We start from the raw sequence: 27,455 nt of genomic DNA on the forward strand, positions 1-27,455 counted from the left end.
GAATCCCTCTCCTCTATTTACCTTCCGAGATAGTGACAAATATTGTTGCTACTCTTGGGGGGCTATAGCACGGTGGGGGGGAGGAGAGCGGCGGTGGGGGGAGAGCGGTGTGGGGACACAGAGACATGTCATAAGGCAGAGAACATTCCTCTGTGTCCCATCTGTCCCACCTCAGGTTAAAGGACAACTGAATTTAGAGGGATATGGAGGCTGCCATATTTATTTCATTTTAAGCAATACTAGTTGCCCGGCAGTCCTGCTGATCCTCTGCCTCTAATACGTTTAGCCATAGCTCCTGAACAAGCATGCAGCACATCAGGTGTTTCTGACATTATTGTCAAATCTGACAAGATTAGCCGCATGCTTGTCTCTGGTGTTATTCAGACAATACTGCAGCCAAAAAGATCAGCAGGGCTGCCAGGCAACTGGTATTGATTAAAAGGAAATCAATATGGCAGCCTACATATCCCTCTCACTTTAGTTGTCCTTTAAAATGAAAATACCATAAACATTAACCACTTCACAACTGAGGGGTTTTACCCCTTCAGCACCAGAGCAATTTTCACCTTTCAGCGCTCCTTCCATTCATTCGCCTATAACTTTATCATTACTTATCACAATGAAATGAACTATACCTTGTTTTTTTCGCCACCAATTAGGCTTTCTTTAGGTGGGACATAATGCCAAAAATTATTTTATTCTAAATGTGTTTTAATGGTTTTTATATAATGCATGCTACTGTAATTAAAATCCATGTAATGTATTTGCCCATTTGTCCCGGTTATTACACCATTTAAATCATGTCCCTATCATGATGTTTGGCGCCAATATTTTATTTGGAAATAAAGGTGTATTTTTTCAGTTTTGTGTCCATCCCTAATTACAGGCCCATAATTTATAAAATAGCAGTGTTATACCCTCTTGACATAAATATTTAAAGAGTTCAGTCCCTAAGGTAACTATTTATGTTTTTTTTTAAGTAAATGTATTTATTTTTATTTATTTTTTTACAAAAAAAAATTGGTAACAATTGGGGAGTAATGAGTTAATTTAAAATGTAAAAATATATATATTTGTATATAAAAATGTTTTTGACTGTAGTTTTACTATTTGGCCACAAGATTTGTGAATGGTCCTGTAAGCGTAGTAAGTACGCTTACAGGAAGTGTAGTGTGGATGGTAAACTTTTTTTTTTGTACACAATGATCGCGCAGCTTCTCCTGGAAGCAGCCGATCATTGCTGCGGAGACATAGATCAAGAATGGGAATGGTGTTCCCGTTCATTGATCTCCTGGCGAGCGGGCGGCGGCGTGCACGAGCGCGGGAGCGCACACACGTGCAAGCGGGAGTGCAGACAGCAGTGGGGGTGTGTATATATACACTTCGGGCGGGGAAATGAAGTTAAAAGGAGCGTCGATATACTGTACCCGGGCGGCGAAGTGGTTAAAACTGTTCCATTATAAGTGGTGCCCACTTACCAATTTAGCAGAGGATAAAATAATTATTTCTCACTCTGTATTTGGGGATGGCTACCTGTCTGCCCCATTAAAGAAAATTCGAACCGACGCTCAGATGAAGAAACACAGACCGTATAAGACTAGAAATTTAGGTCTGAAATCATATGTATCGACTTATACATGGGTCAGACCTAAACTTCTGACTTTTAGTCCTGTAAAATGCAGGTTTTACTGTGACAATTTGCACTACTAAACCCCGCCCCTTACCCCAGTGCCATATCGCATTAGTGTGTCTTCCTGTCAGCGCTGCTGGTGCCTAAAGCATCTGACAGCCTCAGTGCAGACAAAGACGTAGCTAGGCTTTTCAGAGGGACAAAGATAGTTTTTGCCCCCCCCTCCCCCCAGACAAATTGGGCATGCTGTTTAAATAGACAGATGAACCCCCTTTCCCCCTATTTAAAAAGCCAAATGTGCCCCCTTTAGATAGCCAGATGCACCCACTATAATTAGCTAGATGTGCCCCCCCCCTTGTTCTGCTGCTGTTAACCCTTCTGCACTCCTCTGCAGAGGGAGGGAGAGAAGCAGGGGCACTTCAGGCAGCCAGCGAGCTGCCTCTCACTCACTTGGGGGTGCGGTGGCCATACTCTGCGCCCCCTTACAGTGCTGCACCCGGGGACATGTGTTCCCCCTCTGCCCACCCATAGCTATGCCTCTGAGTGCAGACAGAGCAGCCTAGCAAGTAACACTTCTGTATGTGTTTTTGTACCCGATGTTCTCCTCTGGTACACTTTAAGGATGGCAGAAGATCACGCAGCTCCCTGTCAAAACCGAACATTCCAGGGCCCAATTTTCCACATGGAAATCACAGGCACGTGCCTACAGGTGCCTTATGTGGGAGGGGCATCCCCTCCTCCTCAGCCTGCCTCATATCACTGACCTCAGGCACTGAAGGGGCCCAAACACTCGAGGCCAGTTCTAGAATGACAATTTGCTCTACTTCATTTAATGTTCTCACAAGACATGCTGCAGCTCAGGTTGGTTGTTGGTCTCTCCAAAAATGGCCTTACACAATAAAGCGATACGATAATGTCAGTGCTATAGAAATACATAATAATAATATGGTAGGACATTACACTATAAGTATGGTAGGATTAGATTGTGAGCTCCTCTGAGGACAGTCAGTGACATGAATATGTACTCTGTAATGCGCTGCAGAAGATGTCAGTGCTATAGAAATACATAATAATAATATGGCAGGACATTAGATTATGACTATGGTAGGATTAGATTGTGAGCTTCTCTGAGGACAGTCAGTGACATGAATATGTACTCTGTAATGCGCTGCAGAAGATGTCAGTGCTATAGAAATACATAATAATAATATGGTAGGACATTAGGCTATGACTATGGCTGGATTAGATTGTGAGCTCCTCTGAGGACAGTCAGGGACATGACTATGTACTCTGTACAGTGCTGCAGGAGATGTCAGTGCTATATAAATACATAATAATATTATGGTAGACATTAGACTATGACTATGGTAGGATTAAATTGTGAGCTCCTCTGAGGACAGTCAGTGACATGACTATGTACTCTGTACAGTGCTGCAGAAGATGTCAAGGCTATATAAATACATAATAATAATATGGTAGGACATTAGACTGACTATGGTAGGATTAGATTGTGAGCTCCCCTGAGGACTGTCAGCGACATGACTATGTACTCTGTAATGTGCTGCAGAAGATGTTAGTGCTATAAAAAACAATAATAAAATGATTGTGAGCTTCTCTAAGGGCAGTCAGTGGAATGTAAAATTAACCAACCAGGATTGGTTGTGTGTACCAGGCTTAAAGGGAACCTTAACTGAGAGGGATATGGATGTTTCCCTTTTAAACAATACCAGTTGCTTGGCAGTCCTGATGATCTCTTTGGCTGTAGTAGTGGCTGAATCACACACCTGAAACAAGCATGCAGCTAATCCAGTCTGACTTCAGTCAGAGCACCTGATCTGCATGCTTGTTGAGGGGCTGTGGCTAAAAGTATTAGAGACACAGGATCAGCATGAGAGTCAGGCAACTGGTATTATTTTAAAAGGAAAAATCCAGATCCTTCTCAGTTTAGGTTCCCTTTGAAAGATGTACGGACCCACATGGTGACACAAGAGGATTAATGCACACACATGCATGCAGACACATGCACAGTCACACACATGCATGCAGACACATGCACAGTCACACACATGCATGCAGACCCATGCACAGTCACACACATTCATGCAGGCACATGCACACACATGCATGCAGACACATGCACAGTCACACACATGCATGCAGACACATGCACACACATGCATGCATGCAGACAAATGCACACACATGCATGCAGACACATGCACAGTCACACACATTCATGCAGACACATGCACACACATGCATGCAGACACATGCACAGTCACACACATGCATGCAGACACATGCACACACATGCATGCAGACACATGCACAGTCACACACATGCATGCAGACACATGCACAGTCACACACATGCATGCAGACAAATGCACACACATGCATGCAGACACATGCACAGTCACACACATTCATGCAGACACATGCACACACATGCATGCAGACACATGCATGCAGACACATGCACACACATGCATGCAGACAAATGCACAGTCACACACATGCATGCAGACACATGCACACACATGCATGCAGACACATGCACAGTCACACACATGCATGCAGACACATGCACAGTCACACACATGCATGCAGACAAATGCACACACATGCATGCAGACACATGCACAGTCACACACATGCATGCAGACACATGCACAGTCACACACATGCATGCAGACACATGCACAGTCACACACATGCATGCAGACAAATGCACAGTCACACACATGCATGCAGACACATGCAGACACATAAGGATAGATACGCACACAGATGCACAAACAAATACAGTCATACATACACATGTCTACACTACTCACACACCCACACACCAGACACAGATATCTGCCTGCGTGTTATTATTTGCCATGCAGTTTCTGGAGAAGCTGACCAGTGTTGCCAGGTCTGGGGAGATGATGCACCTGCCGGGTATAATGCACCCCCCCTTCCCCCTTCCCGTCACTTCTGCTACACTGGCTACAGCCTGCAGGTACTGCTGTGCAGTGCTGAGGCCTGAGGGGATAGATTGCTCTCACTCCCGCCCGCATCATCTTGTCCAATGGTCCTGGTCCAGGCAGACTCCCAGCCTAGGCCCGCTCCACTCCAGCAAAGTGTCAAGTGAGTCACAGCGACCCTGACTTGGAGGAGGAGGTGCGCGGTAGTGAGTCTTACAACGCGTCCCATAGGACGCATGCAAGACGTTTGGAACGCAGAGAACACGACGGACTTATGGGTAACTAACCCCCCATCTCCCAGTCACACAGCTGAGACAATTAAGCCTCATTTGAATCACAAATTTGACTCCTTAGGGACTTGTGAGCCCACTGCTGGTTCCAGCGCTTGGAACACGGAAGTCAGAAGGTGAGTAATCCTCCGGCCCGCCCGCCGCACCTGCTTGCAGATGCTATTCTGCAGGGGGAGAGGGCAGGAGGAGGGCACCCAGATGAGGGAGGGGGGGTTCTGGCCCCCCTCCCCGCCGCTGTCCCCACTGCCCCTCCTTCTAGCACTGCTTCCCCTCCTGCTCTGCTGCTGTAGGGGCTGGGGGTCTTGGCGACACCCCCCTGCTGTCAGTCACCCGGTGCACCACGCCCCCCGGCACCCAATGATAGGCACGCCACTGGATATGGTGACCAGACGTTCCGCTTTACCCGGGACAGGTCCCGGATTCGGGGTCCTCTGTCCCAGGCTGTGCTAGGTCCCGGGAAACATCCTGCTATTAGCCGCGGGATGTCCCGGCCTCGGGACTTTGGCCACCGTACGATTACATGAACTGGCCGCGGCGTCTAATAGATGCTGCGCCAGTTCATAGCCCGCAGCCCCGCTCCAGCCTGCATAGCCTTCCGGCAGGCAGGGCAGGGCTACGGGAAGATGGCATCCGAAGCCCTGTACTGGAGACTATATGTGTCTCCAGTACAGGGCTTCGGGCGCCATCTTACCATAGCCCTGCTATTCCATTCAGCGCGGGAAATATGCAGAAGGATCGTCCGGGGAGCTGCGCGCCAGAGGGGACTTCTGTCAGGTGAGTAAATTCCTTTTTTTGCAGGTGAAATGTTGCCGACATTGCGTTATTTTCTGCTGAAAAGTTGCCCAAATTGCGTTATTTTCTGCTAAAATGTTGCCCACATTTTGCATTATTTTCTGCTGAAATGTTGCCCACATTGCGTTATTTTCTGCTGAAATGTTGCCCAGATTGCGTTATTTTCTGCTGAAATGTTGCCCACATTGCGTTATTTTCTGCTGAAATGTTGCCCACATTGCGTTATTTTCTACTGAAATGTTGCCCACATTGCGTTATTTTCTGCTGAAATGTTGCCCAAATTGCGTTATTTTCTGCTGAAATGTTGCCCACATTTTGCATTTGTTTTCTGCTGAAATGTTGCCCAAATTGCGTTTTTCTGCGGAAATGTTGCCCAAATTGCGTTTGTTTTCTGCTGAAATGTTGCCCAAATTGCGTTTTTTTTCTGCTCAAATATAGCCTAAATTGCTTTTTTTTTTATGCTGAAATGTTGCCCAAATTGTGTTTGTTTTCTGCTGAAATGTTGCCTACATTGCGTTTTTTTTTCTGGTGTCTGGGGTAACTGTTGCTGCATTTATTATTTAATGGTCAGAGTTGGCTATATTTGCTGCTTTGGGGTTATGGTTACGCTCCGCCCATACAATGTCATGGCCATGCCCATTTTTTGGTGAACGCCCCCAATCGCCCCCTCACGCCCATTTTTCAGCGCAGCGCGCTGCGAAGACACCCCCCCTAACACCCCCCCCCCCCCCCCAGGTTGGACCCAGAAAAATCTGGTCACTGTACCACTGCACAGAATAAAACATAAGATGATATACTGGCAAAATTAAAATACATTCCTTTTCGTGACAAGGAGGAGGGCAGGACTCAGGAGACCATACATAAGGTTTTGATTGTTACTAGACAACATCAAAAATATATTGCAGTGATCATTCTTCACAAGAAGCGGTCTTAAAACAATATTTAACAATATATGGCTGGACTGGACAAATTACTACATAAGACAATTTTTAACAATAGCAAGCAAAATGACCATACAATCACTAGATCTTTCATCAAAAGGGTGTGTGTATGTATGTATGTGTATGTATGTATGTATGTATGTATGTATGTATGTATGTATGTGTGTGTGTTTTATGTGCCGCGATCGCTCGAAAAACGTCTTGACCGATTTGATCGAAACTTGGTATACAGATCCCTTACTAGCTGGGATAATATGTTCTGGGGGTCTCGTGCCCCCCCCCCCCCCCACACACACACACACACACACACCTGGGCGGAGCTACAAACAGCAAATCAGATTCCACCTATTCATGTCAATGAAAAAAAAATGTAAAAGGCATTCTCAGTGATCAAGCCAGAGTCCCCACACTTGGCACAGTTGGTCAGTTAGTGACCGAGGTTACAAATCTAGGAAAAGTGGGCGGAGCATGAACTACTTAAGCAACGTAACGCCAATTGGCGTGCAGTCCTGAGGGTGTGCATGATCAGTCTCCCAGTGGCGATCGCTGCTTGGAGACTGTTAGACGGCAAAACCACCGTCTATTTACATAGTACAGCGCTGCCATCTATGGCAGCGCTGTACTGGGCACAGCCGTGTCACTCGCCTGTCCCCTTGGGAGGCACAGAGAGTGATCGGCTCTCATAGGCTGATGTCTATAAGAGCCAATCGCTGTGATTGGCTGGCGGGGGAAGGGAGGGGATTTATAAAAATAATTTAAAAAAATTGCAAAAATGTATTTAAAAAAATGCACAAAAAAATAAGCAAAGAATGTGGGAGCGATCAGAGTCCACCAACAGAAAGCTTTGTTGGTGGGCAGAAAAGGAAGGGGTGGAGGGGGATCACTTGTGTGCTGAGTTGTACAGCCCTGAAGCGTGCCCTTAAAGCTGCAGTGGCATAAATTGTAAAAAATAGCCTGGTCACTAGGTGGGTGAAAGCCTACGGTCCTCAAGTGGTTAAACAGCCAATCAAATTTCAGCCATTCATTTTCAATGGGAAAATTTAAACTGCAGCCATTGAAGGGGATGGGGTACAGTTTGGTAATGATTACTACTATTCAAGTGATCAGTACCAGCATATACCATATATATGCTGTATAAACTGTACATGCTACATGCATCCCTCACTGCAGACATGTACATACACTGCACTGTAGATTTCACCCTCAACAGCTGTATGCTCTCTCTACATGCCACACACTGTACACTTTACACATACCAGTGTGCTATACAGCAGATATATTACTTTTCATTTCAATAGGATCTGAATTTCTCATCTTCCACATTGCTTTGCAATGAACATACTTGTGTTACTAAATGTCCTCTGAAATGTCCTATCACTGTATTATTATTATTATGTATTTATATAGCAGTGACATCTTCTGCAGCACTTTACAGAGTACATAGTCATGTCCCTGACTGTCATTAGAGGAGCTCACTATCTAATCCTACCATAGTCATAGTCTAATGTCCTACCATATTATTATTATGTATTTATATAGCACTGACATCTCCTGCAGCACTTTACAGAGTACATAGTCATGTCACTAACTGTCCTCAGAGGAGATCACAGTCTTATCCTACCATAGTCATAGTCTAATGTCCTACCACATTATTATTATGTATTTATATAGCACTGACATCTCCTGCAGCACTTTACAGAGTACATAGTCATGTCACTGACTGTCCTCAGAGGAGCTCACACTCTAATGCCTACCATAGTCATAGTCTAATGTCTACCATAATATTATTATGTATTTATATAGCAGTGACATCTTCTGCAGCATTTTACAGAGTACATAGTCATGTCCCTGACTGTCCTCAGAGGAGCTCACAATCTAATCCTACCATAGTCATAGTCTAATGTCCTACCATATTATTATTATGTATTTATATAGCACTGACATCTCCTGCAGCACATTACAGAGTACATAGTCATGTCCCTGACTGTCCTCAGAGGAGTTCACACTCTAATCCTACCATAGTCATAGTCTAATGTCCTACCATATTATTATTATGTATTTATATAGCACTGACATCTTCTGCATTACATTACAGAGTACATAGTCATGTCACTGACTGTCCTGAGAGGAGCTCACTATCTAATCCTACCATAGTCATAGTCTAATGTCCTACCATATTATTATTATGTATTTATATAGCACTGACATCTCCTGCAGCACTTTACAGAGTACATAGCCACGTCCCTGACTGTCCTCAGAGGAGCTCACAATCTAATCCTACCATAGTCATTGTCTAATGTCCTACCATATTATTATTATGTATTTATATAGCACTGACATCTCCTGCAGCACTTTACAGAGTACATAGTCATGTCACTGACTGTCCTCAGAGGAGCTCACACTCTAATGCCTACCATAGTCATAGTCTAATGTCTACCATAATATTATTATGTATTTATATAGCAGTGACATCTTCTGCAGCACATTACAGAGTACATAGCCACGTCCCTGACTGTCCTCAGAGGAGCTCACAATCTAATCCTACCATAGTCATTGTCTAATGTCCTACCATATTATTATTATGTATTTATATAGCACTGACATCTTTTGCAGCATTTTACAGAGTACATAGTCATGTCCCTGACTGTCCTCAGAGGAGCTCACAATCTAATCCTACCATAGTCATAGTCTAATGTCCTACCATATTATTATTATGTATTTATATAGCACTGACATCTCCTGCAGCACATTACAGAGTACATAGTCATGTCCCTGACTGTCCTCAGAGGAGTTCACACTCTAATCCTACCATAGTCATAGTCTAATGTCCTACCATATTATTATTATGTATTTATATAGCACTGACATCTTCTGCATTACATTACAGAGTACATAGTCATGTCACTGACTGTCCTGAGAGGAGCGCACAGTCTAATCCTACCATAGTCATAGTCTAATGTCCTACCATATTATAATTATGTATTTATATAGCACTGACATCTCCTACAGCACTTTTAAAAAGTACATAGTCATGTCATTACTGTCCTAAAAGGAGCTGACAATCCAATCCTACTATAGTCACAGTCTAATGTCCTACCATATTATTATTATTATGTATTTATATAACAGTGACATCTTCTGCAGCACTTTACAGAGAACATAGTCATGTCACTGACTGTCTTAAGAGGAACTTACACAGTGTAATTACACATTGCACACTGTACAGACGTTACACGTTTCAGTAGACTCGCACTGGAGATTCTACATCATATGCTGTAAACACACACACACACGCACGCACGCACGCACGCTCGCACGCCCGCACACAAGCTTACACAAACACACACACACACACACACACACAGTACACACATACCATGTAGACTCTACAAACAGTGACTGTACAAACCAGCCACTTAGACCTCCATCCTGTGCCAGCCTCACCCACATTCCATACAGCAGGCTCTGTACAATGACCACAATCACACTAACTATGGAGGGTGCAAGATAAGCATAACTGCCGCTCCCTTGTGCCAGGGGAATGCCAGACTCCCACATTCACCAGACCACTTCCCAGCACTCTCACCTCTCCCAGCAGTCTCTCTGGGTGCTAGTAAAAAAGGGCGCACAGGGATAGTGGACAAAAAGGGCGCCACCATAGACTGCAATGCAAAATATCGGCTATTCGGCGCCCGACAGGAAAAAAGGGCGCCCGAGAAATAGCGGTTACAGGGATCTTGTTAACAAAAGTTTTCGTTTACAGAATAAGGTTTATAACAAATATCGTTTACAAGTTCGTTTTGACTTTGTGTTATACTTATATTTTCTTTTTTAAATTTCGCTTATATCAGTTTTTACTTATTTTTTCGTTTAAAAATTTCGCTTACAAAAGTATAACAAGTAAATTTTCGTTTACACTTCTTTGATCATTTAAAAATGTGTTTTCATATGTATAATGCGTAAATACCGTTTTCAACCTTATTGTATTAGAAATACATCGCTTTTGGTATTAACTTTGTTTTTACACTTATAATGCGTTGATTATAGTTACTAAAATATCGCTTTTAATGTTACTGTTATTTTAACATTTCTAATGCTTGTAAGGCTATCTATTGTATTGTATATATTTATATATACTTTTCTTTATTTATAATATTAATGTATACGTGATTTTAAGGCTATTTTAAAGCTATTTATTCTATTACAAATATATAAATTATTTTATTCATGTTATATCTAGGTATTTTAAGGATTAAATATATTATTGTTTATATGTGTTTAGGGTGTTTGTGCGGTGGGGATGGTAAGGTTTAGGCATTACCAGGGGCGTCTAGGGGTTAGGGATAGGTACAGGGAGGGTTAGGTATAGTTACAGTATAATATACGCAATCAGGGGGTGGTTAGGGTTAGGCACCACCAGGGGGGTCTTAGGGTTAGGCACCACCAGGGGGGTCTTAGGGTTAGGCACCACCAGGGGGGTCTTAGGGTTAGGCACCAACTGGGGGGGTCTTAAGGTGCCCATACACTCGTCAGATTGGCAGCAGATAGATAAGAAATGCATCTGATGATCTATCTGATGCGTTTTTAGAACATTTTTTACCAGGATAGAATTCCAATAGATTTCAGTTTGAAATCTATTGAAATTCGATCTGATGGCATTTTTTTGCCATCAGATTTCCATTAAGGCCAATGCAAACTGATATGTATACTAAAAGGATAGAGAAAAGGACGGGAAGACACCGGGAGCCCAATCTGGTGTAGTATCTCACGGAGAGATATCGTAATTAGTAGGTATAGATTGTATATACTCACAAAGCTGGGTTGCATATAAGGCAACCAATCTGTCTCGCATGTGGGGAAGTACCGTCCCCACTCGGCCTTGTGATGTAGGGTCGATGGTCGCAGCTCCTTTAAAACGATACCACCTGCCAAGGTGGTGGCCCCTGATCCCAGGGGAAATTTGCGTTGCGAGAAGGTAGGAGGCGCCCTTTGAGGTACTAGTGATCAGGCTTACACTGGGGTTTGCCAATGATTATACAGATTGTTGTGTGTAAAAGAAAACACACCAATATTCGTGAAAATCTATATATTGTTTTCGGTTAATGTGCGTATTGATATTTAGACAATTATTTGATACGAGAAATTGGAATGATCCTACCTTAGAAAGTAGTCAAATCCATTAGTGTAAAATTTTTTTTTTTTTTTTTTTTTTTTTTGAATTTATTGTAGCACTTAAAATGACAACGCGTTTCGCGGCTGAAACCGCTTCATCAGGTCGTATGTTGTGCCTTGGGAAAAAAAAAAAGGGGAAGGAGACAAGGCACTAAGACAGAGGAACATCACATATTATACTATTAGCATTAAAATGATTGCGAGATTCGTAATCAGTAGGAACATACTTAAACAATAATTTTATGATAAAATCTTAAAAGTCTTAAAAACTTAAAAATATGCATCAATCCAAATGTATGCACCAATAAATTTCACATTGCAGTGTAACACTGATATAATGCATCTATCAGAGTAAAAACACCAGTAATCCGCATATTCCACCTTGTGGTGTAGCATAATGCATCGGCCAGCAAAAGTGTAAATACCAGTAGTCTAAATGCTATGGGAAGCATCAAGGCGGGGGGAGGGGGGGGAAGGAATGAGGGAACTGGGGAACGAAACATATGAATGTGCCCAAATCTGGGTATGTTAAGTGAGGTATTGTATATACCTATTATAGTCAAGTCTAATGGTGTAACAGTGTTTTAGAAGCAAGTGGTGTAAGGTGTATTTAAATGAGGTTGTAGGTATTCCTGGGAGAGTAATCCCCCTTCCTGATGGGTCTTAATTGGAGCATGGGAGCAGTCATAGGCGGCTTACCTTTAGCGAACACACCTCTGAGCTTAGGCGCCTTTGTGCGCCGCCGTCCCCGCTCATACTTTAAATGAGAGAGCATTTCCGCCATTCGTGGATGGGCAAGGGGAGGCGTGGTGATCTGCGTCACCGCGCCTCTTGCGTACTAGACGGTGCGTAACTACTATGCGTATCCTCTCCTATCAGGGGGGGAGGAGGCGTGGCAGTGATTGCGCTCTCGCTTTCAGCCGAGAGTTGGCTGCACGTAATATTTTGTGCCGTTCCCCTAGGCAACTGGGAGAGCGGCTGTCTCCTGTAGCTGTGTCGGCCATTTTCACGGAGTCCATTCGGCTCAGCGCCAAGTGTATATATATAAAGAGGAATTACTTGAATCCATTTATATACGCATATATTTTCCTTGTAAAGGCTTAGTATTTCAGGTGTTTTGATCACGATAGAGTGGCCCATAAATGAGGAGACCTAGGGTGGGCAAACATAAGGCAAATTTCCAATAACATTAGATCAGCAGACTTAGTGTGTTACAGATACCACAACGTTATGCTTGGTTATCACAGTTGTCACAAGTATATATGCACACATATGCATAAACCCCACATTACGATGTATCTGAGATGTGCATATATATAAAAACGACTCAGTGTATCATAGTTGACACGAACAGATATGCAAGCATATGCAACCAACCCCCTATTAAGAAGTATTAGGTAAGGACACGTGTATAGGAAATTCCGTGTTCCTACCCCTGGTGGTTATTCATGGTATAATTGGCTGTATCTCTACAGTTAATGGATAGTGCGTTCTGTAGCTGTATAGATGTCCCCATTTTTTTGGAATAGACATATAATGGGGCCACCTTGTACTACCCTGCCCCTATAGGTGTGTGGATTAGGCAATGCACAGGAGACTAGAGGAAAACTAAATTAGATTAATTAAATGAATAAATAACACAGATTATTTTCTTTCCTGGTCTCTCTAGGTAGGAAGGGAGAGGTAGGGGTGGAAAGGGAATGGGGGAGGGGGGCCCAGGGAGGGGGAGGGGTGGAGGGGAGGGGGGGAAAAGGGAAGTGGTGAGGAGGAATAGGGGCGAAAGGGAGGACAAGGGGAGGGGGGGGGGAACCGGGAGGGGGCTGGAAGGCTCCGTGGGCGGGGAAGTGCAGTCTATATGCTAGAGGGGGCTAGTTGTGTATTGAGAGTTGCTTTATACATATTTCTGGTACCTATAAAGTGCCTACTATCAACAGATATGGGTTTGGTTGGACCAGGTATTTGTTTTGGAGAAGGGGGGGGGGGGAAAGGAGGGGGGGGAAAGAGGGGAAAGGGGCGGGGGAGGGAGGGAGGCAGGGCTGGGAAGGGAGAGGGGGGTGGGGGGGGAAAAAACAAGGGGAAAGGGGGAGGGGGGATGTTTTGTTGTAAGGACATAGAGCTATATCTTGGGGGATGTTTTTGTTGTAAGGACATAGAGCTATATCTTGGGGGTAGGATTAGCACATAGGGAACTTTATCTTTTGCTCCAATTCTAGATTAGAGATTATAGATTATGCTCAAGACATTTTGTACAATCCATCTGGGCTGTAGAGTGTTCAGTTTATAGATCCAGAACATCTCCCTACTCTTCAGTTTACTCCTGCAATTTTTACGGATTCTGGGATATGTTCAATGGGACATATTCGGGTCCCTTCTACTTGTTGGTTATGGAATATTTGTAGTGTCTTGAAAGTCCATGTTTTAGGAGATAGCCATTCGTGATGTTTCGTCTGTGTTGGCCCCACCTGGTACGAAGAGTTGAGTGTGCGGCCCTACAATACTGTATGCCACAAGGGCAGGTGATCAAAATATATCACATGACTTGTTGCACAGTCCATGTTTTGTCTGATGGTATATATTTCTCCTGCTGTGCTTTGATTGGAAGTTGCTGGTGTTGAATCAATCAATTTGCAGCAAAGGCACCTTGGCTGTAGGCAACATGTAACTTTGCCTGGTGGCTGTTGGGATTTCCCTCCCTTACCTCTTGGGTCTATCTCTCGTAAGGTGCTAGGTGCTAGCCTGTTCTTGAGGGTCCTTGCCCTCCGGAAGAACGCATCTCGGTTTACTAGACAGATTAGTTTTTGAGCATTGGGGTCTCTTTGTATTAGAGGCCAGTGTTTCTTCAGGATATCATTTATTTTTTTTATGTTGGTTGGAATAGCGAGTAATAAAAGTTGACCTCTTTGCTTTCCTTCTTGCATTTTGCTCTTGGTTCTTTTGTTTCAAGTAGGGGTATCCCTCGAGAAAGCGAGAATGACATCGAGGGATACCCTACTTGAAACAAAAGAACCAAGAGCAAAATGCAAGAAGGAAAGCAAAGAGGTCAACTTTATTACTCGCTATTCCAACCAACATAAAAAAAATAAATGATATCCTGAAGAAACACTGGCCTCTAATACAAAGAGACCCAATGCTCAAAACTAATCTGTCTAGTAAACCGAGATGCGTCTTCCGGAGGGCAAGGACCCTCAAGAACAGGCTAGCACCTAGCACCTTACGGAGAGATAGACCAAGAGGTAAGGGAGGGAAATCCCAACAGCCACCAGGGCAAAGTTACATGTTGCCTACAGCCAAGGTGCCTTTGCTGCAAATTGATTGATTCAAACACAGACAACTTCCAATCAAGCACAGCAGGAGAAATATATACCATCAGACAAAACATGGACTGTGCAACAAGTCATGTGATATATTTGATCACCTGCCCTTGTGGCATACAGTATGTAGCCGCACCACTCAACTCTTTCGTACCAGGTGGGGCCAACACAGACGAAACATCACGAATGGCTATCTAAAACATGGACTTTCAAGACACTACAAAATATTCCATAACCAACAAGTAGAAGGGACCCGAATATGTCCCATTGAACATATCCCAGAATCCGTAAAAAATTGCAGGAGTAAACTGAAGAGTAGGGAGATGTTCTGGATCTATAAACTGAACACTCTACAGCCAGATGGATTGAACATATGTCTTGAGCATAATCTATAATCTCTAATCTAGAATTGGGAGCAAAAGATAAAGTTCCTATGTGCTAATCCTACCCCCAAGATATAGCTCTATGTCCTTACAACAAAAACATCCCCCAAGATATAGCTCTATGTCCTTACAACAAAAACATCCCCCTCCCTTTCCCTTGTTTTCCCCCCCCCCCCTCTCCCTTCCCAGCCCTGCCTCCCTCCCTCCCCCGCCCTTTCCTCTTTTCCCCCCCCTCCTCCTTTCCCCCCCCCCCCCCCCCCCCCTTCTCCAAACAAATACCCTGGTCCAACCCAAACCCATATCTGTTGATAGTAGGCACTTTATAGGGTTACCAGAAATATGTATAAAGCAACTCTCAATACACAACTAGCCCCCCTCTAGCATATAGACTGCACTTCCCCGCCCACGGAGCCTTCCAGCCCCCCCTCCCGGTTCCCCCCCCCCCTCCCCTTGTCCTCCCTTTCGCCCTATTCCTCTCCCACTTCCCTTTTCCCCCCCTCCCCTCCCCCCCTCCCCCCCTGGGCCCCCTCCCCCATTCCCTTTCCCCCCCTACCTCTCCCTTCCTACCTAGAGAGACACAGGAAAGAAATAATCCTGTGATATTTATTCATTTAATTAATCTAATTTATTTTCCTCTAGTCTCCTGTGCATTGCCTAATCCACACACCTATAGGGGCAGGGTAGTACACAGGTGGCCCCATTATATGTCTATTCCAAAAAAATGGGGACATCTATACAGCTACAGGAACGCACTATCCATTAACTGTAGAGATACAGCCAATTATACCATGAATAACCCCCAGGGGTAGGAACACGGAATTTCCTATACACGTGTCCTTACCTAATACTTCTTAATAGGGGGTTGTGCATATGCTTGCATATCTGTTCGTGTCAACTATGATACACTGAGTCGTTTTTTATATATATGCACATCTCAGATACATCGTAATGTGGGGTTTATGCATATGTGTGCATATATACTTGTGACAACTGTGATACACCAAGCATAACGCTTGTGGTATCTGTAACACACTAAGTCTGCTGATCTAATGTTATTGAAATTTTGCCTTATGTTTGCCCACCCTAGGTCTCCTCATTTATGGGCCACTCTATCGTGATCCAAAACACCTGAAATACTAAGCCTTTACAAGGAAAATATATGCGTATATAAATGGATTCAAGATTCCTCCTTTATATATATACACTTGGCCGCTGAGCGATGGACTCCGTGAAAATGGCCGACACAGCTACAGGAGACAGCCGCTCTCCCCGTTGGCCTAGGGGACACGGCACAAAATATTACGTGCAGCCAACTCTCGCTGAAAGCGAGAGAGCATCACTGGCCACGCCTCCTCCCCCCTGATAGGAGAGGATACGCATAGTAGTTACGCCCGTCTAGTACGCAAGAGGCACGCCTCCCCTTGCCCATCACGAATGCGGAAATGCTCTCTCATTTAAAGTATGAGCGGGGACGGCGGCGCACAAAGGCGCCTAAGCTCAGAGGTGTGTTCGCTAAAGGTAAGCCGCCTATGACTGCTCCCATGCTCCAATTAAGACCCATCAGGAAGGGGGATTACTCTCCCAGGAATACCTACAACCTCATTTAAATACACCTTACACCACTTGGCTTCTAAAACACTGTTACACCATTAGACTTGGACTATAATAGGTATATACAATACCTCACTTAACATACCCAGATTTGGGCACATTCATATGTTTCGTTCCCCAGTTCCCTCATTCCTTCCCCCCCCTCCCCCCGCCTTGATGCTTCCCATAGCATTTAGACTACTGGTATTTACACTTTTGCTGGCCGATGCATTATGCTACACCACAAGGTGGAATATGCGGATTACTGGTGTTTTTACTCTGATAGATGCATTATATCAGTGTTACACTGCAATGTGAAATTTATTGGTGCATACATTTGGATTGATGCATATTTTTAAGTTTTTAAGACTTTTAAGATTTTATCATAAAAATTATTGTTTAAGTATGTTCCTACTGATTACGAATCTCGCAATCATTTTAATGCTAATAGTATAATATGTGATGTTCCTCTGTCTTAGTGCCTTGTCTCCTTCCCCTTTTTTTTTTTTCCCAAGGCACAACATACGACCTGATGAAGCGGTTTCAGCCGCGAAACGCGTTGTCATTTTAAGTGCTACAATAAATTCAAAAAAAAAAAAAAAAAAAAATTTTACACTAATGGATTTGACTACTTTCTAAGGTAGGATCATTCCAATTTCTCGTATCAAATAATTGTCTAAATATCAATACGCACATTAACCGAAAACAATATATAGATTTTCACGAATATTGGTGTGTTTTCTTTTACACACAACAATCTGTATAATCATTGGCAAACCCCAGTGTAAGCCTGATCACTAGTACCTCAAAGGGCGCCTCCTACCTTCTCGCAATGCAAACTGATAAGCAATCTCATCAGATCGACCTAAATTTTCCACCCTGCAAGTTCGATGGAAATCCATCGAAATCGATCGAAATCGGCCGTCGATCGGTCGATTGGCCAACCGATTTGCAATCGATCGATCGATCGATCGGGATCGATCGGTCGGCCAGAAAATCGGCTGAGTGTATGGGCTGCTTTAGGGTTAGGTACCACCGGGGGGTCTAGGGGTTAGGGATAGGTACAGGGAGGGCTCTGTGTGAGAGTAAGGTTAGGTATAGTTACAGCACAATATATGTAATATATATAATTTATTAAATTATATATATTTAAACAAAGAGGGGTCTATGGGTTAGGGATAGGGATAGGGAGAGATCTGTGTGAGCCTACAGTTTGGTATAATTACAGTAAAATATCTGTAAAACATACCATTGCATTGCTATGCTTAATACAAGTGTAAATATCGTTTTTCTTATAGACGATATTTGACGTTTATTTTCAGAATTCGTTTGTTGTTATAGACGGTATTTTGCCATTTCATTTCCGTTTATTTAACCTATTTAGCACTAAATTTTCGTTTACAACCCCTTAAAAGAAAAATATGGTTTTGCATTAAAACTTAAAATTTCGGCTATACCCTGCGCCCTTTTTTCCAGGCTCCCTTTTTTGATAAACGCGTCTCTCTGACCTGCCTCCCCACCACTAATCACTCTCACCTGCCACTTCTCCCAGCAGTCTCTCTGACCTGCCACCCCACCACTAATCACTCTTACCTGCCACCTCTCCCAGCAGTCTCTCTGACCTGCCATGTCTCCCAGCAGTCTCTCTGACCTGCCACCCCACCACTAATCACTCTCACCTGCCACCTCTCCCAGCAGTCTCTCTGACCTGCCACCTCTCCCAGCAGTCTCTCTGACCTGCCACCTCTCCCAGCAGTCTCTCTGACCTGCCACCCCACCACTAATCACTCTTACCTGCCACCTCTCCCAGCAGTCTCTCTGACCTGCCACCCCACCACTAATCACTCTCCCCTGCCACCTCTCCCAGCAGTCTCTCTGACCTGCCACCCCACCACTAATCACTCTTACCTGCCACCTCTCCCAGCAGTCTCTCTGACCTGCCACCCCACCACTAATCACTCTTACCTGCCACCTCTCCCAGCAGTCTCTCTGACCTGCCACTCCACCACTAATCACTCTCACCTGCCACCTCTTCCAGCAGTCTCTCTGACCTGCCACCCCTCCACTAATCACTCTTACCTGCCACCTCTCCCTGCAGTCTCTCTGACCTGCCACCCCACCACTAATCACTCTTACCTGCCACCTCTCCCAGCAGTCTCTCTGACCTGCCACTCCACCACTAATCACTCTCCCCTGCCACCTCTCCCAGCAGTCTCTCTGACCTGCCACCCCACCACTAATCACTCTTACCTGCCACCTCTCCCAGCAGTCTCTCTGACCTGCCATGTCTCCCAGCAGTCTCTCTGACCTGCCACCCCACCACTAATCACTCTTACCTGCCACCTCTCCCAGCAGTCTCTCTGACCTGCCACCCCACCACTAATCACTCTTACCTGCCACCTCTCCCAGCAGTCTCTCTGACCTGCCATGTCTCCCAGCAGTCTCTCTGACCTGCCACCCCACCACTAATCACTCTTACCTGCCACCTCTCCCAGCAGTCTCTCTGACCTGCCACCCCACCACTAATCACTCTTACCTGCCACCTCTCCCTGCAGTCTCTCTGACCTGCCATGTCTCCCAGCAGTCTCTCTGACCTGCCACCCCACCACTAATCACTCTCACCTGCCACCTCTCCCAGCAGTCTCTCTGACCTGCCACCTCTCAGAGCAGTCTCTCTGACCTGCCACCCCACCAATAATCACTTTCACCTGCCACCTCTCACCAGCCACACTCGTGTTTTTACCTTTTCTGGCCATCACTTTCACCCCTCTCTGCCGTCTCACCTACGTGTCATTCTTATGATCCATTAGCCACTCTCGCCTGCCACTTTTTCCAGCACATGGAAAGTCATCCTACACAATGTTCTCACACTAATCTTCCCTCACGCTCCCCCCCCCCCCCATCCTCCCTCACACATGACCTGCTGGGGAATTTCATACTCTCCTCCATGCTTCACCAAGACTACAACTTTTTCACTGAGAGATGTAAGTGGTCGCACGGTGGTGGTGGCACCTATCTTCCATCAGAATAGATTGTATTCGCCAAGTACAGGGTATCGTACAAGAAATTGTTGGCATTCATCATTAACTATTGTTTCATGACTTATTATTGACCCACCTGCCCTTCACTTACCGTCATTGGCAAGGAGCACACCATGAAGATGATGGTCATCAGAACCAGTAGTATCAGATGTTCCAGCTCTTCTTCTCCAGCCCCGAGGAACCAGCCTCGAGCCCCGCCCCTGCGGAGCGATCCTCTCCGCGCCCTCTGGCCTTTCCTCATTTGGCAGAGGCTGGCGGTCACGGAGGCGTTACAGACCAGGATGGCCAGGATCAGCAGTCCGGTCAGGATGGCGTAAAGCAGAGAGAAAGCCAGAGCTCCCTGGCTGCCGGTTGCGGGGCTCACCACCATCCTGATGAAGCACCAAGTCCCCGGACAAAACTGTTTGTGTTCGCCTACGCCTACGAGCGGCAGCGCACAGAGGAGCGCCGGCAGAACGTACGAAATGGGCAGCGCGGCCCTGGCGAGGCGGTGTCCCCAGCTGCGCTGAGCGTACATATAGGGGTGACTGATCGCCAGGCAACGCTCAAAGGCCATGAAGAAGAGGATCATCATGGACGCCAAGTTGAAAAAAGTCATAGCAAAGGCGAAGAGGTGGCACAGCGGCCATGAGCCCAGCTTCAGTAGCGATGCCTGTTTGGCGTAGGAGACAAAGACCACCGGACTGAGGACGCAGGTGCCCAGGAGGTCGGTGACGGCCAGTCCGGTCACCAGGACACAGAACGGCGAGGCTCTGGCTCTTCTCTCCCGCCGGTGGACCCCGAGGATGCCCAGTGCCAGGAGATTTCCCAGGACTCCCAAGGCAAACATCAGGGTGCTGGTGGCTGGGTTCCCATCGGCGTGCACATGGGTGGAATTCTCGCAGGAACGCGGCATGGTGGACAGCAGGGAGGGTGCAACAGTAATATCTGGGGGCTCCTGCATCTCAGATGGTCCCAGCAGAAGTGTGAGTGCTCTGTGCTGTGTGTCTCTGCACCTGTCTCTCCTCCTCTCTCCACCCCAGAGAAATGACTGCTCTGTGTTTTTTCCTCTACGTCTGGACTTTCTCTTCCTCTTTTATTTGCCTTCTTATGTGATACATTTCTCCTCCCTGGTGTCTTAGAGGAACTTTCACTGTTCCTCTCCTCACTCCCTCGCCCTCTGTCTCTTTCTTCCTCTTTCCTGCACTCCCTTTCGCCCTTACTCTCTGCTTCTCTCTCTCCCTCCCTCCCTTTGTATCAGTAACTCTCTCACACACACCTGTCTCTTTCTCTGCCACTCTCTCAGTTCTTATCCTTCTCTCTCTCTCTTTCTCTCCTTCTCTCAGTTCTTATCCTTCTCTCTCTCTTTCTCTCCTTCTCTCAGTTCTTATCCCTCTCTCTCTCTCTCTCTCTCTCTCTCTCTCTCTCTCTCTCTCTCTCTTTCATACACACACACCTGTCTCTTTCTCTGTCACACTCCTTCCGTCTCTGTTCTCTCTTTCTCTCTCCCAGACCTGCCTTGTAACTCTCTTTATCTCTTTCTCAGTCACTTTCTCCCTTCCTCTTTGTCGGTAACTCTCACACCTGTCTGTCCGTCACTCGCCCTCCTTCTCTGTTTATATCTGTCTCTCATACACACACCTGTCTCTCTTTCCATCATTCTCTTCCTCTCTCTCAGAGACCTGTCTTGTAACTCTCATACACACACCTGTCTCTTTCACCGTCTCTCTCTGTATCCACCACTCACCTTTTTGTTTTCTCTCCTCTGTCCTAAATTTATCTCCCTCTTCTAATCTCTTTCCCACTCTTCCTCGCTCTCTTTCCTACCTTTCTCTCTCTCTTCTTCACTCTCACCCCTCTCTCTTTCTCCTTCTATCTCCCATTTTCTCTCTTTCTCCTTCACTCTCTCTACCTATCTCTCCCCTCTCTCTTTCTCCGTCACTCTCACCCTTCTCACTCTTTATCCTCCTATCTATCCCCTCTCTCTCTCACTCTTTCTCCTTCTATCTCTCCTCTCTCTCTCTTTCTCCTTCACTCTCTCTTCCTATCTTTCCTCTCTCTCTTTCTGCTTCACTCTAACGCTTTCTCCTTTTTTCTATTCTCTCTCTCTTTCTCCTTCTATCTCTCCTCTCTCTCTCTTTCCTTCACTCTCACCCCTCTCTCTCTCTCTTCTCCCACTTGTTCTCCTTCTATCTGTCTCTCCTTCTCTCTCTCTTCCTCTTTGGCTGCCTCTCCTGCCCTGTATTCTGTCAGCGATCAGAGCGGAGGGGGAGGAGGGACTCAGTATTGCTGAGACCAGGAGACAGACGTAGCCAGAAACTCCCAACAAGCGCCAAATAGCAGAGAATGTGAAATTCTGCTTATTTGTGAGATAAAGTCTGCGCCGGCTCCACAACACAAGTGCTAAAGTCTGGTGGGGAAGTGTCTGCGCTGCTGGGGCCAGACTGGTCTGCAGTCAACAGGTAAACAGCAATTTATCTGTCCCACCAGGCTGTCGCTACGCCCCTAGAATGCCATGTGACTGCGGAGACCACCAGTATGTGCCTGTATCATGACCGATTACAGCATTAAAGACACTTAAAACATGGGTGGATGCACCAATGCATAAAAGATAGGCTAATAAGCTGTTGATCTTATAAACAGAGAGGTAATCTTACCTCTCTTGAAGAATTTGGACCAGTTTATTGAAAAAAGGTCTTTTATTAGAGCATGTGAAATTGACAACACGTTTCGCGGGAGCTTGCCTGCTTCCTCAGGTCAGTGAAAAAACAGGTGCCTCAACTGTTATAGTTGTGTAGCAAGCATTAGCACCTCTCTCTAGAGATCAGACAGGCGCTCATGCTTGCTACACAGCCATAACAGTTAAAGGAAAGAGCTGAGTGACGCAAAAGACTTTATACTCGCCCAGAGCTTCCTCCAGCTCCATAAGCACATGTGAGTCCCTCGCCGTCCTCCCGCGGTTTGCCGTTCAGCCGCGATCAGCCCCGGTAATTGGCTCAGTCGCATCAGTCTGGGCTACTGCGCATTTATCTACTTATATATGTGTTTTGTTTCTGAGATAGTATGGCTGACAGCTCCTCTTTAACGCTTTAGCAGCCACATAAAGTAAAACTTTATTTGGCTGCAGGGCTGAATATTTCCTGCCGTTGGGGAAGTGAGCCTTCCTCAGCCTGGCAAGCAGAGTGGGCGGCAGGCAGCTGTTATAGTTACCCATCCGGACAACTGGATCGGCTTCTTCTTCCTCCACCACGGAGGTGATGTAATCCTGACATCTGTACTTGGTTACGATCACATGATACGACATGTGATCGGGATCCAGGAGACCACGTTAGTGGGACAGTGCCACCCTGTGGTGAGGGAGGGGTGATGGAAGATTCTCTTTCACCATCACTCTTCCACCACCGAGTGGCGATGGTCTACTGGATCCTGATCACATGTCATATCATGTGATCAGATGTGATCGGGACCCCGAAGACCTGTCGGAAGTTCAGATCCGCCGGTGGAGGAAGAGAAGAAGCCGTTCAGAACAGGCTTCACCGGCAACTTTCAAAGGAAAAGTTTTGTTTGAAGCTGTTACAGTGTAACTGTCGGGCATAAAATCAAAAATCAATGTTTTGTTTTTATCTGGTAAACAAGTAATAAGGAAGCTAACGAGGCAATCCAAAAGGTAAAATCACTATTACTTTTCTTGTTGATAAATGACCATTCCCCAGTTTACCTGACTCTTATTTGGTACACACAATTTGGTACACAAAAAGGAAGTTGCAGGGCATGCTGGGTTGTCCTTTTTTGCTTCTCTACTTCCCCTCAGACTTAACTAATGCAGCCTGATTGGCTAAAGCCTCTTTCCCTCCTGTTTTCCCCTCACACACCTCTGTTCCTTTCTTATTGGCCAATATTTCTCATGCTGAGATAATGCACTTTCTATAGTGAAGGGCAGACAATGCATACACAATCAGGCAGAGGAGAGTATAGGGAGGAAATGACATCAGGATTGGCTTCAAATTAGCCACACTTAAAATGTGAAATGCTAAAAAGTATTTTCTCTTTTTTTTTACTGAAGAAAAATCACTAAATTCAAAACTAGGACAGTGCAATACATGTGTTATGCAAGTAGTGCAAGTACAGTATTTATCTACTTATATATGTGTTTTTTTTCTGAGATAGTATGGCTGACATCTCCTCTTTAACCAGTTAAAAGGAACACGAGGTGAGAGACCTATGGAAGCTGCCATATTAATTTGCTTTTAAATAATACCGGTTGCCTGACAGTGCTGCTGATCTTTCTGGTCAGTAGGGTCTAAATCACACACCTTAATCTCCCTGCCGTTCTGATTCCTGCTTTGGTAAGAAAAACAAAGTTCTGATGCTGTGAAACTGTTAAAGAAACACCAAGCCTTTTCAGTTCTGCTGAGTAGATTTTTAGTCCAGAGGTTCACTTTAATATTGAGAGTAATTCTGGCCAGGGGCGTAACTAGGCCCCACGGGCCCCCCTGCAGAATTTCAGAATGGCCCCCCCTCCCTCCCCTGGGGCCCGCTCGTGGCCGTTTTGTGGGGGCTGGAGGGGTGGCAGCATGAGGGGAAAGCCTTGGCCACAGTCGGCGGGAGAGGGGAAGTTCCCCCCTCTTCCTCACCCTCACCTCGGGGCTCTCCCCTCTGCGCTCCCCTCCAGCTAGTTACAGTGTGTGGGCAGCGGCGGGCAGATACATACCTTCCGTGCGTTCCATCGCAGACTTCTCGCTCATCACTTCCGGAAGTGACGTCAGCCACTAGAGCGAGAAGTCTGCAATGGAACGCACGGAAGAAGGTATGTATCTGCCCGCCTCTGCCCACACACTGTAACTAGCTAGAGGGGAGCGCAGAGGGGAGAGCCCCGAGGTAAGGGAGAGGGTGGGAACTTCCCCTCTCCCCGCCGACTGTGGCCAAGGCTTTCCCCTCATGCTGCCACCCCTCCAGCCCCCACAAAACGGCCCCGAGCGGGGCCAGGGGGGGGGGGGGCGTGCCCCCCCCGCGGGCACAGGGGCTGCAGGGCCTATTGTTATGCCACTGCTTCTGGCTACCTAATACTTAGGGGCACCTGTAGCTACCTATGATGGGCAACAGTAAAAGGTGCCCATACACTGAGCCGATTATCGGCCGATCTATCGATCGATCAATTTGACATGCTGGAACATCTAGGTCAATCTGTTGAGATTGCTTATCATTTTGCATTGGACGTAATGGAAATCTGATGGCAAAAAAATGCCATCAGATCGATTTTCAATAGATTTCATACTGAAATCTATTGGAAGTCTGTTCCTAGTAAAACATGTTCCTAAACACATCAGATAGATCAGAAATCTATCTGATGATCTATCTGCTGCTAATCTGACGACGAGTGTATGGCCGGCTTAAGTGAATCAAGCTCTCTGTATTTTAAACTATAACACAAGCAGCGCTAACGACCATTTCTTCTTCCCTGCAGTAAAAATCTTATCTGAATTTGTCTCTGACTGTTTCTTTGATAACAACTAAAGTTTCCTCTTCCTGTACTGGAAACAATATGAGACTCATATCTGTACTATCAATGTTCTAATGTCACACGCTCAACAAAAGTCTTTTAAATGCACAATTATCAAACAAGTTTTGTTGTTAAAACAACCGCAAAAAGTTATTTGCTATTTAGTTCAAACAACTGAGAAGAAGCAGCTTAAAGGGGCCCATACATTTAGCCGATTTTCTGGCCGACCAATCGATCCAGATCGATCGATCGATTGCAAATCGGTTGGCCAATCGACCGATCGATGGCCGATTTCGAGCGATTTCGATGGATTTCCATCGAACTGGCAGGGTGGAAAATTTAGGTCGATCTGATGAGATTGCTTATCATTTTGCATTGGCCTTAATGGAAATCTGATGGCAAAAAAATGCCATCAGATCGAATTTCAATAGATTTCAAACTGAAATCTATTGGAATTCTATCCTGGTAAAAAATGTTCTAAAAACGCATCAGATAGATCATCAGATGCATTTCTTATCTATCTGCTGCCAATCTGACGAGTGTATGGGCACCTTAAATCAATCCAACAGTTGGATTGACTTTTATCAGTTGTATGAACAATGAGTTTTTCATAAACTGCAGGTTTTTTTGTAAAAGGTGCACCCTGGACAGTGTGCTGGTTAAAGGATACCCGAGGTGACATGTGACATGATGAGATAGACATGGGTATGTACAGTGCCTAGCACACAAATAACTATGCTGTGTTCCTTTTTTCTTTCTCCGTCTGAACGAGTTAAATATCAGGTATGTAAGTGGCTGACTCAGTCCTGACTCTGACAGGAAGTGACGACAGTGTCAGGCGCGGAGCTAGGGGGGGTCGGGGTAGGACAAGTGCCCCGGGGCGCCGGGTCCCCAAGGGCGCCCAGCTGAGCTTCGGTTTTTTTTTTTTTGCTACGGGGCTGAGGGGAGCAGCGCAGAGAAGAGAGAGAGCTGTGCGGACGGTGGGGAAGGGGGGCCATCTCCCCCCTCCTTCCCTCACCTTAGTGCTCTCTCTCTCCCTCGCTGTCCCCTCCAATGTCTGTCCGGTGGCTGGCAGCGGCGGGCGGAACTCACCTCCGTCTCGCTCCAGCGCCGGCCGGAAGTTCGGGTGCGCAGCCGCTGCTCTGGTCTGAACCAGACCGGAGTAGCGGCAGATCCATCCGGCGCTGCGACGAGACGGAGGTAAGTTCCGCCCGCCGCTGCCAGCCACCGGACAGACATTGGAGGGGACAGCGAGGGAGAGAGAGCAGCTCTTCCTCTTCTCTGCGCTGCTCCCCTCCTGCTGGGGAGGGGGACACCTGGCTACCTACTCTGGGCACCTATACCTCTGGCTACCTACTCTGGGCACCTATACCTCTGGCTACCTACTCTGGGCACATATACCCCTGGCTACCTACTCTGGGCACATATACCCCTGGCGACCTACTCTGGGCACATATACCCTTGGCTTCCTACTCTGGGCACATATACCCTTGGCTTCCTACTCTGGGCACATATACCCTTGGCGACCTACTCTGGGCACATATACCCCTGGCTACCTACTCTGGGCACATATACCCCTGCCTACATATATTGGGCACATATACCCCTAACTACATATACTGGGCATATACCCCTGGCTACCTATTCTGGGCACATATACCCCTGGCTACCTACTCTGGGCACATATACCCCTGCCTACATATACTGGGCATATATACCCCTGGCTACATATACTGGGCATATATACCCCTGGCTACATATACTGGGCATATATACCCCCTGGCTACGTGGACTGGGCATATATACCCCTGGCTACTTATACTGGGCATATATACCCCTGGCTACATATACTGG

General features: G+C 45.9%; 1 protein-coding gene across 1 annotated transcript in view; it reads right to left on the minus strand.

The window, feature by feature from the left end:
* The window catches only part of PTGIR (prostaglandin I2 receptor), a 40,083-nt gene extending 17,775 nt beyond the window's left edge, over nucleotides 1–22,308 (minus strand). Inside the window, exon 1 of the mRNA XM_068250135.1 lies at nucleotides 20,214–22,308. Coding sequence (XP_068106236.1) covers nucleotides 20,214–21,065 — 852 coding nt within the window. The 5' untranslated portion in view covers nucleotides 21,066–22,308. The remainder of the gene's footprint in view (nucleotides 1–20,213) is intronic.
* Between the last annotated feature and the right edge of the window lie 5,147 nt (nucleotides 22,309–27,455).

The sequence above is a fragment of the Hyperolius riggenbachi genome, chromosome 8 (assembly GCF_040937935.1).
Source record: "Hyperolius riggenbachi isolate aHypRig1 chromosome 8, aHypRig1.pri, whole genome shotgun sequence".
In the NCBI taxonomy this organism is placed as follows: domain Eukaryota; kingdom Metazoa; phylum Chordata; class Amphibia; order Anura; family Hyperoliidae; genus Hyperolius; species Hyperolius riggenbachi.